Raw genomic sequence first — 15,981 nt, forward strand, 5'->3', positions numbered from 1 at the left:
CAATGTGACTTTTATGGAAATATTTTGTATAACTTCCAATGTGCCTTCTTAAATGAAGTGAGAGAATCTGGAACTCAAAGTTTTAAAAACAAATGTTAAAAATTATTTTACATATATTTGGAGAAAATATCAAATGTGGAAAAAATAAAATGGAGCATCATTTTGTATTGTCAAAGCATTTACCAAGTTATTGCCATCTTATGGTAAAGCTCTATGAAAAATTTTGGTTTTGTACTAATATCCTTAGGTCTAAAAAAATATTATAATAGTGCCTTTGTTGTATTATAATTTTTTTTCCTGCAGATTTGCTCACTTTACTAGGATGTAAAAACATCCTAGTAAAAACAGTACAAGTACTCATTCCACCAACATAGATCCCTTTTATATCTTGATAGATAAGATGATCTTCATAAGTTTCCATGACTTAAAAAGCTATTACCTAGTTGCCAAACTATTTTAATATTAATCTTTTCAATTTAGTTATGCTGCTTTTCAAAGTATGTTAGTAGCTTCAATATTGAACTCTTTTCAGCTAGATATATAAGCTATAAATCTTGTGCTTTTGTTAATGACTATTAAGACGTAAAATCTTGTTATTTGTGTGTAACCACATGTTTCAGGAACTAGCCATTCTCATTTTTACTTCTGTGCTAGTCATTTAAATGTTTAGTTTATATTAACTTCAGTGTTAGAACCACTAAGTATAACTTTATTATGCTTTAGTGATTCCATAATTAACATTGGCTTAGTTTTAGATGGTATTTTTCAAAAGATTCTTAATGTTATTGAGCTCATCAGTTTTTTAGTGTGAAATGGGCTTTTTTGTTTTGAAATAAAAACCAAGTATTTTTCATCTTTAGTAAATAACTTTCTGATACTTTGGTGATTTCCACTGAATTAATCAATCTACTATACAGATTCCTGTTTTTGCTTGATTATGTGCTATATTTTAAAAATTTGACTATACTATTTAATTTTAGTGTTTTTTTTCCCCAAATACTAAAATACAAAAATAAATAGCATGTTTGCCAGTTGAATTTCAATACAATATTCTCTGTCATAGGACTTAGGAGTTGAGTTGTTGAATGTACTCCATCGAGTAATACTGACTAGAGAGTCACCTTCCATTCAGTTAGCTTCACTTGAAGTTGTAAGACAGATTATCTACGCAGCCCAAGAACATATAAAAGAAAAGAGGAGAAGTGCAGAAGGTGAGTATCAGAAGGCCAAAAATTGATTGCAGAGTATCATCAGAAAAGGGTATTACATGCTTGGGGGGGAAAAGGGGAGAGGGAGAATCATGAATAGATAAGTTGGTACAAGATGAATACAGAGTAAATTTTGAAGGTGGGGGCAATCAATAATAATTCAAGCAAGCAGGAAGAATTTCCTGTGGGAGGTATCTGGGCTTCTAAGAAAGCTGGGGATTCAACAAGATTAAATTATAGAGGAAAATTATTTCAGGCATGTTGAGAAGCTTTCCTGCCTTCTCTGAATGATCTCATTAGCTATTATGGGTTACATTGTTATCATTGTGCAGAATGACGTGTGTGTGTGTGTGTGTGTGTGTGTGTGTGTGTATTGTATGTGTAGAGTTCTATAATCTACTGTTCACACCACTTGAATGAGATGGGAGACTTCAATTTTGTTCCTTCCTGTGATGGAAGGATCACCAAGTTTTATTCCTTGTCCTGCCTCTGGCTGTCAGACCAATAGACACTAAAGTCTTTATCTACTGATTCAAATGACACCTGGATCTTACCATCCCACCCTTACTCTGCCTAACTTATAGGCCTTATCATCTGCCTAGCATCTAAACTTCCTTTTATATGATGTCTCTCTTAATTTAGACTGTGAATTTCGTGAGAGCAGGAACTGTCTCACCTTTTCTATTTTATCCCCAGCATCTTTATTTGTCAATAGCTATTTCCAACTGGATGTGCCAGCTTCTCAATGTATGTCCAAAATTGAACTTATTTTCTTTCTCCTCAAACCTCATACTCTTCCTAAGTATCTTGTTTCTATTAAGTGAATTTCTATTCTTCTAGGTTTACAACCTCCGAGTTATCTTTGATTCTTTTTTCTCCCTCACTCTCTGTTTGTACTCATTTACCAGTTTTCATCAGTTCTACCTCCAAAATACCATTGCATCTTTTCCCTTCTCTTTATTCACAAAGCAATTAACCTCATCACCCTTTGATTGGATTATTTCAACAAACTCCTAATTGGTCTCCTTACTTCTAGTCTTCCTAATCCAGCCTCCACACAGCTGATAAGTTATTATCCAAAACTATCAGTCCCTTGTTCAAGAAACATTAGCCACCTCCCTTTTTGCTTTTGGGATAAAATAGAAACTCATTTAGTATTTATTTGAACACCACCTATCTGGAAGCAAAACAATCTTTGCTTCCATTCTGATGAGAAAGACAAAGTACCTATATAGTCCAGCAGATAAAGTACTAGAGTCAGAAACACCTTAGTTCAAATTCATACTCAGAAGCTTACTAGTTATGATGCTGGGCAAGTCACTTAACTTCTGTATGCTTTATAATACCTAACTCCTAGGGTTGTTGTGAGGATCAAATAAGATAATTACTGTAAAGCATTTAATAAATGCTTATTCCAAAAGGCCAAGAATTTCAAGGGAATTAATGGAAAAAGAATGCAAATGAAGATGGCCTATCTGTACCTGATCTAAAACTATATTACAAAGCAGTGCTCATCAAAACCGGTACTGGCTAAGAAATAGACTAGTCAATCAGTAGAATAGGTTAGGTTTACAAGGCACAGAGACATTTACTATAATGATGTAGATTTATCAAACTATCCAGAGACCCCAGCTTCTGGGATAAGAACTCACTGTTTAACAAAAATTGCTTTGAAAATTGGAAATTAGATAGAAACTAGACATTGAGTCATATCTAACACACTATACCAAGATAAGTTTGAAATGGGTTCATGATTTAGACATAAAGAGTGATATCAAAGCAAATTATGAGAACAAAAGCTAGCCTGTCTCAGATCTGTTGAGAAGGAAGGAATTTGTGGCCAAAGAAGAACTAGAGTACATTATGGAATGCAAAATGGATACTTTAAATTATATTAAGTTTAAAAGTTTTTTGTACAAACAAAACCAATGCAAATAAGATTAAAAGGGAAGCAATAAACTGGAGAAAAAAATTTACATTCAAGGGTTTTGATAAAGACTTCATTTCTAAAATATATAAAGAATTGACTTAAACTTATTAAGAATTGATAAATGGTCAAAGGACAGACGGTTTTCAGATGAAGAAATTAAAACCCTTTCTAGTCATATGAATAAGTGCTCTAAATCACTATTGATCAGAGAAATGGCAAAGTAAGAGAACTCTGAGACACCACTATACAACTGTCAGATTGGATAAAATGACAGGAAAAGATAATGACGAATGTTGGAAGGGATGTGGGAAAAGTGGAACATGTGATGATCTTCTTCTTCCCAAAGAAGGTGATAAAATTTCAGATCTTTTATTGCCTCCAATATAGACAATATTGGAGGTTAGCTTAGAGCCATCCAAATGTCTCCAAATGCAAAGGTTTTGTCCTTCAGCCTCTGCCTCTGCTTTCTTCAGCCTTCAATCCAGCTCCAAGTTGAATTTGTCTTGCCTCCAAGAGAGGGCTTCTGGCTCTCAATCTCCCAAAGTGCTCTGTGTCTGCACCAGAGTGCTCCTCTCCAATCCAGCCACCAGCCAGCCAAGTAGAAAATATTCTAGTGAATCTCTCTTGCCTCGGAGAGAGGGTTCTGGCATAATTCAGCTGAAATCTGACCGAGAGCCTCTGTCTGTTTCTTTTATACGAGAGAGAGGAATTGTGGGATTTGAGAGAGAGGGATTATGGGCTTTCTCCCATAGTGCTCTCTGGCCCTAAGAGCTTCAAGGGAGGTGTGAATTCACAAAGTTACAAAGTTTACTTTGCGAAACTCCCATACTTGTGAACTCCAATGAGTAAAGGTGTGAACGCAAGCCTTGTATTAATTAGTTCTACTTAGTACCTTGTTTCAAGTTCTGGCCCAAAACATTTTCTTGTAAGATCAGATCAATAATCTATCAACTCTAATGAGTTAGCAGTTTGTAAAGATTCCAACAGGAACACTGATACATTGTTGGTGGAATTGTGAAGGGATCCAACCATTCTGGAGAGCAATTTGGAACTATACCCAAAGGGCTATCAAACTGTGCATACCCTTTGATCTAGCAGTGTTTCTACTGGGCCTGTATTCCAAAAAGCTCATAAAGGAGAGAAAGGGCCCCATATGTGCAAAGATGTTTGTGACAGCCCTTTTTGTAATAGCAAAGAACTGGAAACTTAGTGGATGCCCATCAGTTGGAGAATAGTTAAATAAGTTATGAATATTAATGAATTAATTAATAAGAATGAATATTATAGAATATTATTGTTCTATAAGAAACAATCAGCAGGATGATTTTAGAGAGTCCTAGAGAGACTTACATGAACTGATGCTAAGTGAAATGAGCAGAACCAGGAGATCATTGTAGATGGCAACAGCAAGATTCTATGATAATCCATTCTGTTGGGCATGGCTCTTTTCAACTGTTAGGTGATTCAGGCAGTTCCAATGGTCTTGTGATGAAGAAAGCCATCTGCACCCAGAGAAAGGACTGTGGGAACTAAGTGTGGATCACAACATAGTATTTTCACTCTTTTTGTTGTTTTTTGCTTGCATTTTATTTTCTTTCTCGTTTTTTTTCCTTTTTGATCTGATTTTTCTTATACAGCAAGGTAATTATAGAAATATGTATAGAAGAATCACACATGTTTAACATATTGGATTACTTGTTGTCTAGGGAAGAAAGTTTTGAGAGAAGGGAGGGGGGAAAAATTTAGAACACAAGATTTTGCAAGGGTGAATGTTGAAAATTATGCATATGTTTTGAAAATAAAAAGCTTTTATAATAAAAATAAATAAATAAAAGCTTATTCCCTTTGCCAGTATAGACTCTGGTTCATTTCTACAATTTAATTTTGGCCTGTCGCTTGCAGAAACAAAAAATACTAATTTATAGATCAAATTTTATTTTTTGAAATTTTAATGAATATTGAAGAAAATATCTATTTAATACAATATTGTCTTGGCTACTGGTAGTTACTTGCATGTTTAGAAAGTACTGATGAAACTCTTTAGGCCAGCACATGTTTTGCCATGTTAAATCATTTATCTTCAGATCTGTAAAGTGCCCCCTTAGTGTGACAATCACATCTCTAGAATGATTCATGAAAGTTATGAGTGAAACTGCCTTTGAAATTATTATTTTGGTATTGACCCTGAGTCAGAAAGACCTGAGTTCAAATCCAGGCCTCAGACACTTAACTATTAGCTATGTAACCCTGGGCAAGTCACTTAACTCCAATTTTCTCAAAAAAAAAAAAAGTATTATAGATTTTTGTGAGGCATTTCCTTCCTATTCCAATTCTGCGATCTTCACTTAGCTATCAGGTTTTAATAGCATTGAAGCCATTTCTACAACTATATTTGTTACAATATCTTTGTATCCACCTATGTGTCCACCTGGTTAATCAATTAAATAGAAAATATTTTAAAGCACCCAACTTAAGAATAAAATATTCTTTATTTCTATTGAAACATAGCTTTAAATAATAGGACCTTTAAATAATAGGTTCCATGATTGTACTTTGTTTCAGACATGGCACATAAATATTAACTTTAGCAAACCAAAAGCTAGAATATTTGTCAAACAATTTTTATTTGTTGTAGTTGATGATGGAGCTGCTGAAAAGGAAACCCTACCAGAATTTGGAGAAGGAAAGGATACAGGAGGACTGGTACCTGGAAGATCTCTGGTGTTTGCAACATTAGAGCTATGTGTATGCATTTTGGTCCGGCAACTTCCAGAGTTAAATCCTAAACTCACCGGTAGTCCAGGAGTAAAAACTACAAAAGCACAGATTCTGTCAGATGATGGAAATAAGTTGGTTTCAGCAGCATTAGCTATCCTCTCAGAACTTCCTGGAGTATGCTCTCCCGAAGGTAGGATGTGATATGTGATTTTATTATATGGATTGGGAAGTGGGAAATGATCTTAAGAGATAATCAAGTCTAGATGCTGATCTTTTTGTTAAACTAGTTTGAAAGCTAGAAATCTAGCTATTGTTTTTAATTCTTTAACAATATGACATTTTTAGATTCATTGTAATATAAAATGTTGAAAACAAGAGATAGTTGTTATAAAAAACAGAAGATTAATAGACTTTCCCATAATTGAAAATCTTTTTTTTAATAAGTGAATGAAAGCCATTAACATAATGGCTTAAAAATAAAATGGGAGAGTCAGGTAGTTTGCTATATTATAATTTTATATTATTTATTGTCCTTTCCTTGAATGGGGATATAATTTTGACATTACAACCATTTTGCTTTGGATCCAAATCATGCTTTTAAAAAAAAATTGTTTGAATATGTTATTATCAACAATTATAACACTGAAACATTAAGAATTACTCTAACTCTGTAACATAGAGAAAGTAATTATGAACTTAAAATCTTCCCTATTATTTTAGAAACAAATCTTATGTCTAAATTTCTTATCACTAAAGGGTAGCATGGATAATGAAGCACTATCTATATTAAACATATATGCACCAAGTGGGGTAGCATCTAAATTCTTAAAAGAGAAACTAAGAGAGCTGCAAGAAGAAATAGACAGTAAAACTATAATAGTGGGAGATCTTAACCTTGCACTCTCAGAATTAGATAAATCAAACCACAAAATAAATAAGAAAGAAGTCAAAGAGGTAAATAGAATACTAGAAAAGTTAGATATGATAGATCTCTGGAGAAAATGTAATGGAGACAGAAAGGAATACACTTTCTTTTCAGCAGTTCATGGAACCTATACAAAAATTGACCATATATTAGGACATAAAAACCACAAACTCAAATGCAGTAAGGCAGAAATAGTAAATGCATCCTTTTCAGACCACGATGCAATGAAAATTACATTCAACAAAAAACCAGGGGGAAGTAGACCAAAAAATAATTGGAAACTAAATAATCTCATACTAAAGAATGATTGGGTGAAACAGCAAATCATAGACATAATTAATAACTTCACCCAAGAAAACGATAATAATGAGACATCATACCAAAATGTATGGGATGCAGCCAAAGCGGTAATAAGGGAAAATTTCATATCTCTAGAGGCCTATTTGTATAAAATAGAGAAAGAGAAGGTCAATGAATTGGGTTTGCAACTAAAAATGCTAGAAAAGGAACAAATTAAAAACCCCCAGTCAAACACTAAACTTGAAATTCTAAAAATAAAAGGAAAGATCAATAAAATTGAAAGTAAAAAAGCTATTGAATTGATTAATAAAACTAAGAGTTGGTTCTATGAAAAAACCAACAAAATAGACAAACCCTTAGTAAATCTGATTAAAAAAAGGAGAGAGGAAAATCAAATTGTTAGTCTTAAAAATGAAAAGGGAGAACTCACCACTAACGAAGAGGAAATTAGAGCAATAATTAGGAGTTACTTTGCCCAACTTTATGCCAATAAATTCGACAACTTAAATGAAATAGAAAAATACCTCCAAAAATATAGCTTGCCCAAACTAACAGAGGAAGAAGTAAATATCCTAAACAGTCCCATCTCAGAAAAAGAAATAGAACAAACTATCAATCAACTCCCTAAGAAAAAATCCCCAGGACCAGATGGATTTACATGTGAATTCTACCAAACATTTAAAGAACAATTAATTCCAATGTTATATAAACTATTTGAAAAAATAGGGATTGAAGGAGTCCTACCAAACTCCTTTTATGACACAGACATGGTACTGATACCTAAACCAGGTAGGCTGAAAACAGAGAAAGAAAATTATAGACCAATCTCCCTAATGAATATTGATGCTAAAATCTTAAATAAAAAGTTAGCAAAAAGATTACAGAAAATCGTCACCAGGATAATACACTATGACCAAGTAGGATTTATACCAGGAATGCAGGGCTGGTTCAATATTAAATTTCTTATCAACTACTGACCTAGAGTGACACAAATTATATTTGTATGCATGCAATTCTAAAAATTCAAAGTATATTCAAAATGGTATAAAAAGAGCCTATTATTATAATATCAGCAACAATGGCTAACATTTATCTAATATTTTAAAATTCTTTGCACATGTCTCATTTGAATTTCACAACAACCTTGGAAGGTAGATATCATTGTCCCAATATATAGATGAAGAAACTGAGGCAGAGGTTAAATATCTTGCCTAAGATCACAAGGCTAGTATCTAAAGCAGTATTCAACACAGGTCTTCCTGACCCGAATATTCTTTCTGCTATGCCACCTAGTGACAATAGACAGCCCAATATTAGGAAACATTGTTATGATATAGTGATATGATACAGTATGACATTTTAAATTAATCTGTATTTAATTTTATTGGGTCTTACTACATATAATTTTACATAGTTAAATCTCTTATCTTAATAATAATTATCCCTTCTACAATGAGACATATATGTTCCATTTTGTAGACTTTTTTTTTTTTTTTTTTTTTTTTGCTGAGGCAATTGGGGTTAAGTGACTTGCCCAAGGTCACACAGCTAGAAAGTATTAAGTCTCAGGTCAAATTTGAACTCAGGTCCTCCTGACTTCAGAACTGGTCCTTTATCCACTGCGCCACCTAGCTGCCCCTTTGTAGACTTAAAAAAAAAATAAGTCAATGATTTTGTTCACACTTACAGTTTTACATGATGTGAAATATAAATTTATTTTTAGCATATTATTTTTCCAAATACTTTTGTTAAATAATAAATTCTTCCCAAGTTTTTATGTATGTATTAGACACCAAGTTTGGGTATATATTTCATTCTTCTGGGTTCCCTATTCTGTTTTATTGATCTAATTTTCTGTTTTGTGCCCAATCCCACATGATTTTGGTCATACCTGCTTTGGACATGCAGATTCACCTTTGGCAGCTTTGTTTTCTATTTTCCAAACTAACCTTTGATATGTGGAAAGTTTTTCTCCATATAAATTTTGATAAGATTTTATATACTTCTATAAAGAAGTATTTTGACTTGTACTATATCAGATTTCATTCAGGAAAAATTTATTAAACCCCCTTTGCTAGAGACTGGGGAAGGCCAAAAACAACCAGCCTCTGCTCTCAAAGAATAATAAATGTGTGTCATAATGAGTGAAACAAAATTCAAATAACTAGCTGTAGTAGCTATATTCAGAGTAAATGAAGGTAATTCTAACACAAACACATTTCTAGACTTTTGAAATCCTTGCTATTTCATTAATGAAGCAGTTTTCCTGATTTCCCCAATTGGAAATAATCTCTCCCCAGAACTCTCATATCATTTTATTTTACCACTTCTGTGCATCTCTTCTTCTAATTTGTTTTATTTCTATCTGTGTCCTTATTTTCTCTTCTCATTTTTAATCTCCTTGAACCATAAAGATTTATTTAGTTGTATACTCAGAGTGCCCAGCACAATATCTTATTAAATACTTAACTGTCAAGTTGATTTGAAACCCGTTATCCCCATAATTAAAAGCCCCCTTAATTCAAGTCTCCTTTGGGAAGCCCATAGTAATCTTTGCTTTATTTAACTCCTATTATACTTATTATCTATAATAGCACAATTAAGCTGTCATAATCTCTAATTTTATACTGTTATGTTCTCTAATTGCTTCACATATGGCTTAACAGTGGTATGAAACTATTTAGCTAAAGAGGAAAACCAGCTGCTTCTCTAACTCCTGTGGCTAGATCCACATTCTCAGCTCCTCCCTTCAAGAAAAAATCCTGTGCTTGAAAAAAATCACTGCTCTTCTTAGATTATGGGACTGGGGAGATGAGGCTAGTTAACTTTCTTCTGAAGAGATCAAAGGCAAAGATTTGCCTGAGATCCCTACATACTGAAAAAGCTCTTTCCACCATACTTTTGATTCCATTGTGCTCAGTGGAATATTTGATCCAGTCTCTGCTTAGGGGGAATTTAATAACCAATAAGTAAGAACTTCTTTAGTTTGTATACCTTTCTTTGAGTCTTTAGTGCTTAGCATGGTACCCAAAGGTTTTCATTGATGTTGCCCAAAGAATTCCTTCCAGTACAGGTTTTTCTTTCTTTCTCTGGGTAGCTGAATTTAGTCTTCTTTTTAGCCACCTTTGAGCAAATTAAATGCACAGTCTTTACCTGTGGGTAGAAAGACATACAAAATAAACTTTATAAAAGCAGAAACAAGCTTTAGTTTGGAAACCTACTCCTTAGAAGAAGAGGTAGAAGAGGAATGTTATCTTTGTTGCTCTTGGCTAATAGGACACCTATATTTTTTCTCTCCAAATAGCTCTTTTTCAATACCTCAGCCAGTCTGGCACCAAATGACAGTGATAACAGCAACAGCAACTAGAGTGCTTCAAGTTTCTTATCCTCTCCCCTTTTAATCTTCCTTCCTTATGGAATTTAAAATATGGCTTACATTTTTCTCTTCTTCCCATCTTCTGTCAACATACTAGGGAACTTAAATATACATATATTGACTCTCCCTCAACATCCTGACTACTCAACCTACTCATTTCCCATGAGCTACTATTCCACTCCACTCAAACCATAATCACACACAGATCTTGATCTTTCTGTCACTGACAAATATACTATCTCTCTCAAAAATTCTAAAATCTCCTTATCTGACCATAAATTAGTGGCTTTTTATTTCTCCCTCTGCTTTCCCTTAAAACACCTACTTTTTATCTGCACTGTATCCTTAACCACTCAATTCTCTCTCAAGCAATCTCCCCTGTGTTAACTACCCTCTCTTTTTATCCCCATCTTGCTCTGCCTCATTAACTAATTCAATTCTACACTGTCAGAACTTCCATTTCTATCCTCTTTATATAGCCAGTTAACACCTAACCAAGCCATAACTTTGAATAATTCCCATTATCTCCTACCTTCATTCTTACACACATGCCGCTGAACAAAGATGGAGAAAATTTCCAAGCATTCTGATTGAGTTCACTTTAGATTTATCTTCAATGAGTACCTCTACTATAGCTATTCCCATTCTCTTAACTTCTTATATATGGCTTCTTGACCTTATTAATCCATCAAAACTGCTTTTTTTCCAAAGTTACTAATGATCTCTTAGTTGCCAAATATAATTTGTACTACAGCACACACAATATAAACAATTATTATTTCCACATTGGTAATAAACTTGAATAAAGTTGACTTTTTCATTGATGTAACACAAAATATTCCATAAGTTATACCCTCTTTAAGAAAATTGATTACACTAAAATTCCCTTATTCAAATCAATGGAAGATGTTTCTGATTTATTTTCAGTAATTAATAGAGTGACAGCTAGGTGCCACAAATACTTGTATCAATTCCCAATTATTCTTACATCATATATATTTACATAAAACTATGTAAACATCAGCAGGCATATGACAAGCCCACATATTAATTTATCTAGTTGTTTGGGATATGGAATAACTACACATTTGTATTGAAAATAGCAAGATTTTACATTCTTGTATTGTTCCTTTGTCTTCTATTGACCACTTGCTCAGATTGTAGAAATTAGCTATAAAGACTCAACACACATATGGCAGGATAAAGTATCTTTAGTTCTGTTTGACTTCAAGTAAGAATCATAATTGACAACCAACTATGTAGTAACAATTCCACTTCATAGCCAGATTTCAGGAATAGCCAGGTGGGAAACATTCCTGTTCATAAGGAACATAATGGGGAAACTGATCCTGAAGGCTCCCACTTTAGGGTAGGCCAAAGACGTCTCAGCTTTTTCCCAGATACAAACCTCGATCTGATGAGGGTTACATTGCCTCTGACTAGCTTGTGGCATTTCCCTCAATTGGTAGATTACTAACTTAGTGATTCATCAGACAACTACACCTGAATTCAAAACTCAAAATATTATCAGTTGTATCAGAGCTTTTACCTCAAATGGCAAGTTTCACCAATCCCAGCTTAGGGTTGCAAATAGTAATTTTTCCTCTCATGGAGTTGCAATCAGCAATAAAGTTTACCAGGATTCAAAGAATATGTAAGAAATTTCACTTAACATTTTTCATTGGTTTTCTTTTCTTCTCAAGTTTAAATTTGTTTTGTTGTAAAGAGCAATCATTAGAAAGCATTTCAATATTATACATAAACTTTTACATCCTCAGCAAGCCAAGTTCATTATTTAGTAACTCCACAACCAAACTAACTTATTTCCCAGGGCTGATGACCTTGCCCACACATATGGTTTCCAGGAACCTGACAAGTTTATGAAAAGAGGGGAATCAACAAAGAAGGGTTGAACCTGATGCCTCTCTTCTTGCCTGTCCATCCCATCTACCCTTAGAACTACTGTATGCTGTAGGCTATGTTCTTCATACCTCCTTCCTCCCCCCGTCTCCATCCCCATCCCCAAGCAAGATAGAATAGACTAACCTTGCTACACACATTCAAACCTCAAGGCAGACTGCTGTGAATAAGCAGAATCATTCCAGATAAGGCTTTCATCTCATCCCCTTCTTTCCTCAGACAATACTCAATTATCAATTGTAGGTTTTTAACATTATGGTAATAACCCAGAATAGCTTAGTTAAAACATTCTTGCACTTTCATAAGTGATAGCCAAATAGTTGTAAATGTAACTCCCTCTTAACTACAGGCAAAGGTAGAAATATCCAGTGCCCTAAATGGCATTTTCAAAACAGTATAAACAATATTAGCAAAGTTGATTAAAATAGTATAACTGGTTTTAAACAATTTTTCCTCTTATCTTTTAGTTTCTTTGTCATACTCTAATTACATCCAAGTTATAAAAAGCACTTGACCTAAGTGACATAAAAGTTTACTAATTTGCACAATATAAAAAATTTAGAAAACAAATCATAAACAATATGATATATTTGAAACTTCAAACAAGCCCTTTACTAAACAGATATGACTTCAGTCCAGTTGAATGCATTTCCAAATTACACAGAAAATCAGGCATCTCATCACCAATAGCACTGTATACTGATAATATCCAAAAATCTCATATAAAGTTATTAAATATGATATCAAAAAGTAATCACATCTATTTAAGGAACTAATAACAACAGTTAACATTTACAGTATTTGCTCTGTGGCAGGCATTGTATTAGGTACTTAACAATCATGTGAAGTGAACTGAGATGCTTAAGGTCACCTAGTAAACAAGTTTCAGATCCATGCATCTTCCCAATTTATCTTATTGATAAGTAGTGTAATAAATTTTGACTTAAACATCAAATTTGGAAAGACATATTTCACTATAAATGAGACAAGATTGAATTCAATTATGCTTGGTCTGTGTTCCAAATGGTTTTACACAAAATCTTGGATAATGATTTTAATATTTTAATACTATAGTATGTTTTATATAAATGCTCTTTATTTCAAACATTATGTCATATCATAAGGTCCACTATTTCCAGCCAGTCCACTGCTAAAGATAATAAAAGTGACAATCTGATATAAGGATTTGATCTACCTCAATTATCACATTTAAGAGCACATTTTAATTTAGTTCAAATCTGGGTTCACAATCTCAGAAGGAATCTATAGCTTATCAATTTATTCATAGCTCTCGCTAAATTCTTCCTATATACTTTCAACTCAAGCAGCAGTTTTTATTACAGTTCCCATTAAAATAAATATATGACATTTCACACAACCTTCCCTCTTTAAAAAAAGCCAAAACTTTCTCTACCCTTTCTATCTACTTAAATTGTCTTTCATTAAAAAGATCCACACTTTCCTTATTACCTTCAGATTCTTCCCTTTTGCCATCTATTATTTTGTTTTCTCCTTATATTTTCCTTTAAAATGTTAGTATGAATTGCTGTTAAATAATACCAGTGACCTATTAAAGAATTTAATACATAAGGTACAAATATTGGTTATTAACATTCCTATAACATTTAAACTGTTGAATTGTTAACATTTGTAATTTGCTAAGAAATGGAAGACCAAAAATTCTTTAAGATGCTGTTAGCTCTTACAAAAATCTCTAAAGCTTACAAAACTTAGTCTGCTCAAGTAATGGTCAGACTCCATATTATTTATAGAATTATTATTCTATAATTATTCATATTATTCATAAAAGCAGAAACAAAGCATTTTCAAATTACTTTCAGAAATAAGCTCCTCTTGTATGGATAAAGGAGCAAGACATTTCTTGAGGTTCAAATACAGAAAGCTATGATAAAATGAAGAGGAATCTCACATTTTACAGCAACATTTTCTTTTTTTTTGTGAAGAAATTTTTTTTTGTTTTTTGTTTTTGTTTTTGTTTTTAATATTTTATTTTATTTTATTTAATAATAACTTTATATTGACAGAATCCATGCCAGGGTAATTTTTTTTACAACATTATCCCTTGCACTCGTTTCTGTTCTGATTTTTCCCCTCCCTCTCTGCACCCCCTCCCCTAGATGGCAAGCAGTCCTATATATGTTAGATATGTTGCAGTATATCCTAGATACAATATATGTTTGCAGAACTGAACAGTTCTCTTGTTGCACAGGGAGAATTGGATTCAGAAGGTAAAAATAACCCGGGAAGAAAAACAAAAATGCAGATAGTTCACATTCGTTTCCCAGTGTTCTTTCTTTGGATGTAGCTGCTTCTGTCCATCATTTATCAATTGAAACTCAGTTAGGTCTCTTTGTCAAAGAAATCCACTTCCATCAGAATACATCCTCATACAATATCGTTGTCGACGTGTATAATGATCTCCTGGTTCTGCTCATTTCACTTAGCATCAGTTCATGTAAGTCTCTTCAAGCCTCTCTGTATTCATCCTGCTGGTCATTTCTTACAGAACAATAATATTCCATAATATTCATATACCACAATTTACCCAGCCATTCTCCAGTTGATGGGCATCCATTCAATTTCCAGTTTTTAGCCACTACAAACAGGGCTGCCACAAACATTTTGGCACACACAAGTCCCTGTCCTTTCTTTAGTATTTCTTTGGGATATAAGCCCAATAGAAACACTGCTGGGTCAAAGGGTATGCACAATTTGATAACTTTTTGGGCATAATTCCAGATTGCTCTCCAGAATGGTTGGATTCGTTCACAACTCCACCAACAATGCATCAGTGTCCCAGTTTTCCCACATCCCCTCCAACATTCATCATTATTTTTTCCTTACAGCAACATTTTCAATTTCACAGTATATACCAATTCCAAAAAATTACATTAATCTGTGCTTAATTTTAATTTGTATGATTCCCTAAATGCCAAACTAGATATTCCAGTTAAACTCAGTTACTTTTGGTTGTGTCCTGGTTCACAAAGATTTTCCCCATTTTCATGAATCAGTTAACGATTAAGTGCCAGTCCAATCCTGAAATTCAAGGCTTGAACTTTCACTGAAATAGCCCCCAAACCTGTCTTTCTGTAATCATCTTCTCTACGTATAAAACAATAAGGTAATCATTGTGAAGGGAATGAGGGGAAATAGGGAAAGGGAAGGGGGTGGGGTGGAAAGAACTTGACCAAAGTTCAGAAATGTAGGAAAAGAACACAATCTTTCTAAAACCCTAAGTTGGCTAATAAGACATGGAGACATAAGCACAGACACAAGAATACAGACAAAAAACTCAGCAGTGCTAAAATTTTTTTTGCTAATATAGGCTTTAGATCTATAAATCAAGTTAAAATGAACAAAAAAATACCTGCAGATTTTAAGGCCATATATAGCTATGAAATTTGGCCCATGGGAGAACAAAGCCATCTTTGGACACATTAGTATCCATGAGGAACACATCGACAAAAAGAAAGACAACCCTAAACTCTTTTATTTCCAATTATGTTTGGAACATATGTTCCAGCAACTCTTACAACATACATTTAGATAATGTATCTTTTTTATTTATTTCTGTCAGTCT

At 33.4% G+C, this 15,981-nt stretch overlaps 1 protein-coding gene across 4 annotated transcripts in view; it reads left to right on the forward strand.

Moving 5' to 3' along the window:
- HEATR5A (HEAT repeat containing 5A) overlaps positions 1 to 15,981 on the forward strand; it is a 167,068-nt gene that overhangs the window by 134,312 nt on the left and 16,775 nt on the right. For all 4 annotated transcript variants that reach the window (XR_007950563.1, XR_007950564.1, XM_051977285.1 and 1 more), the window contains exons 31-32: positions 1,064 to 1,211; positions 5,774 to 6,046. Coding sequence is in view for 2 of the 4 variants with exons in the window: in XM_051977285.1 (XP_051833245.1) it covers positions 1,064 to 1,211; positions 5,774 to 6,046 (421 nt within the window). In the remaining 2 variants the exon portion in view is untranslated. The remainder of the gene's footprint in view (positions 1 to 1,063; positions 1,212 to 5,773; positions 6,047 to 15,981) is intronic.

Source organism: Antechinus flavipes, chromosome 2 (genome assembly GCF_016432865.1).
Source record: "Antechinus flavipes isolate AdamAnt ecotype Samford, QLD, Australia chromosome 2, AdamAnt_v2, whole genome shotgun sequence".
Classification (NCBI taxonomy): domain Eukaryota; kingdom Metazoa; phylum Chordata; class Mammalia; order Dasyuromorphia; family Dasyuridae; genus Antechinus; species Antechinus flavipes.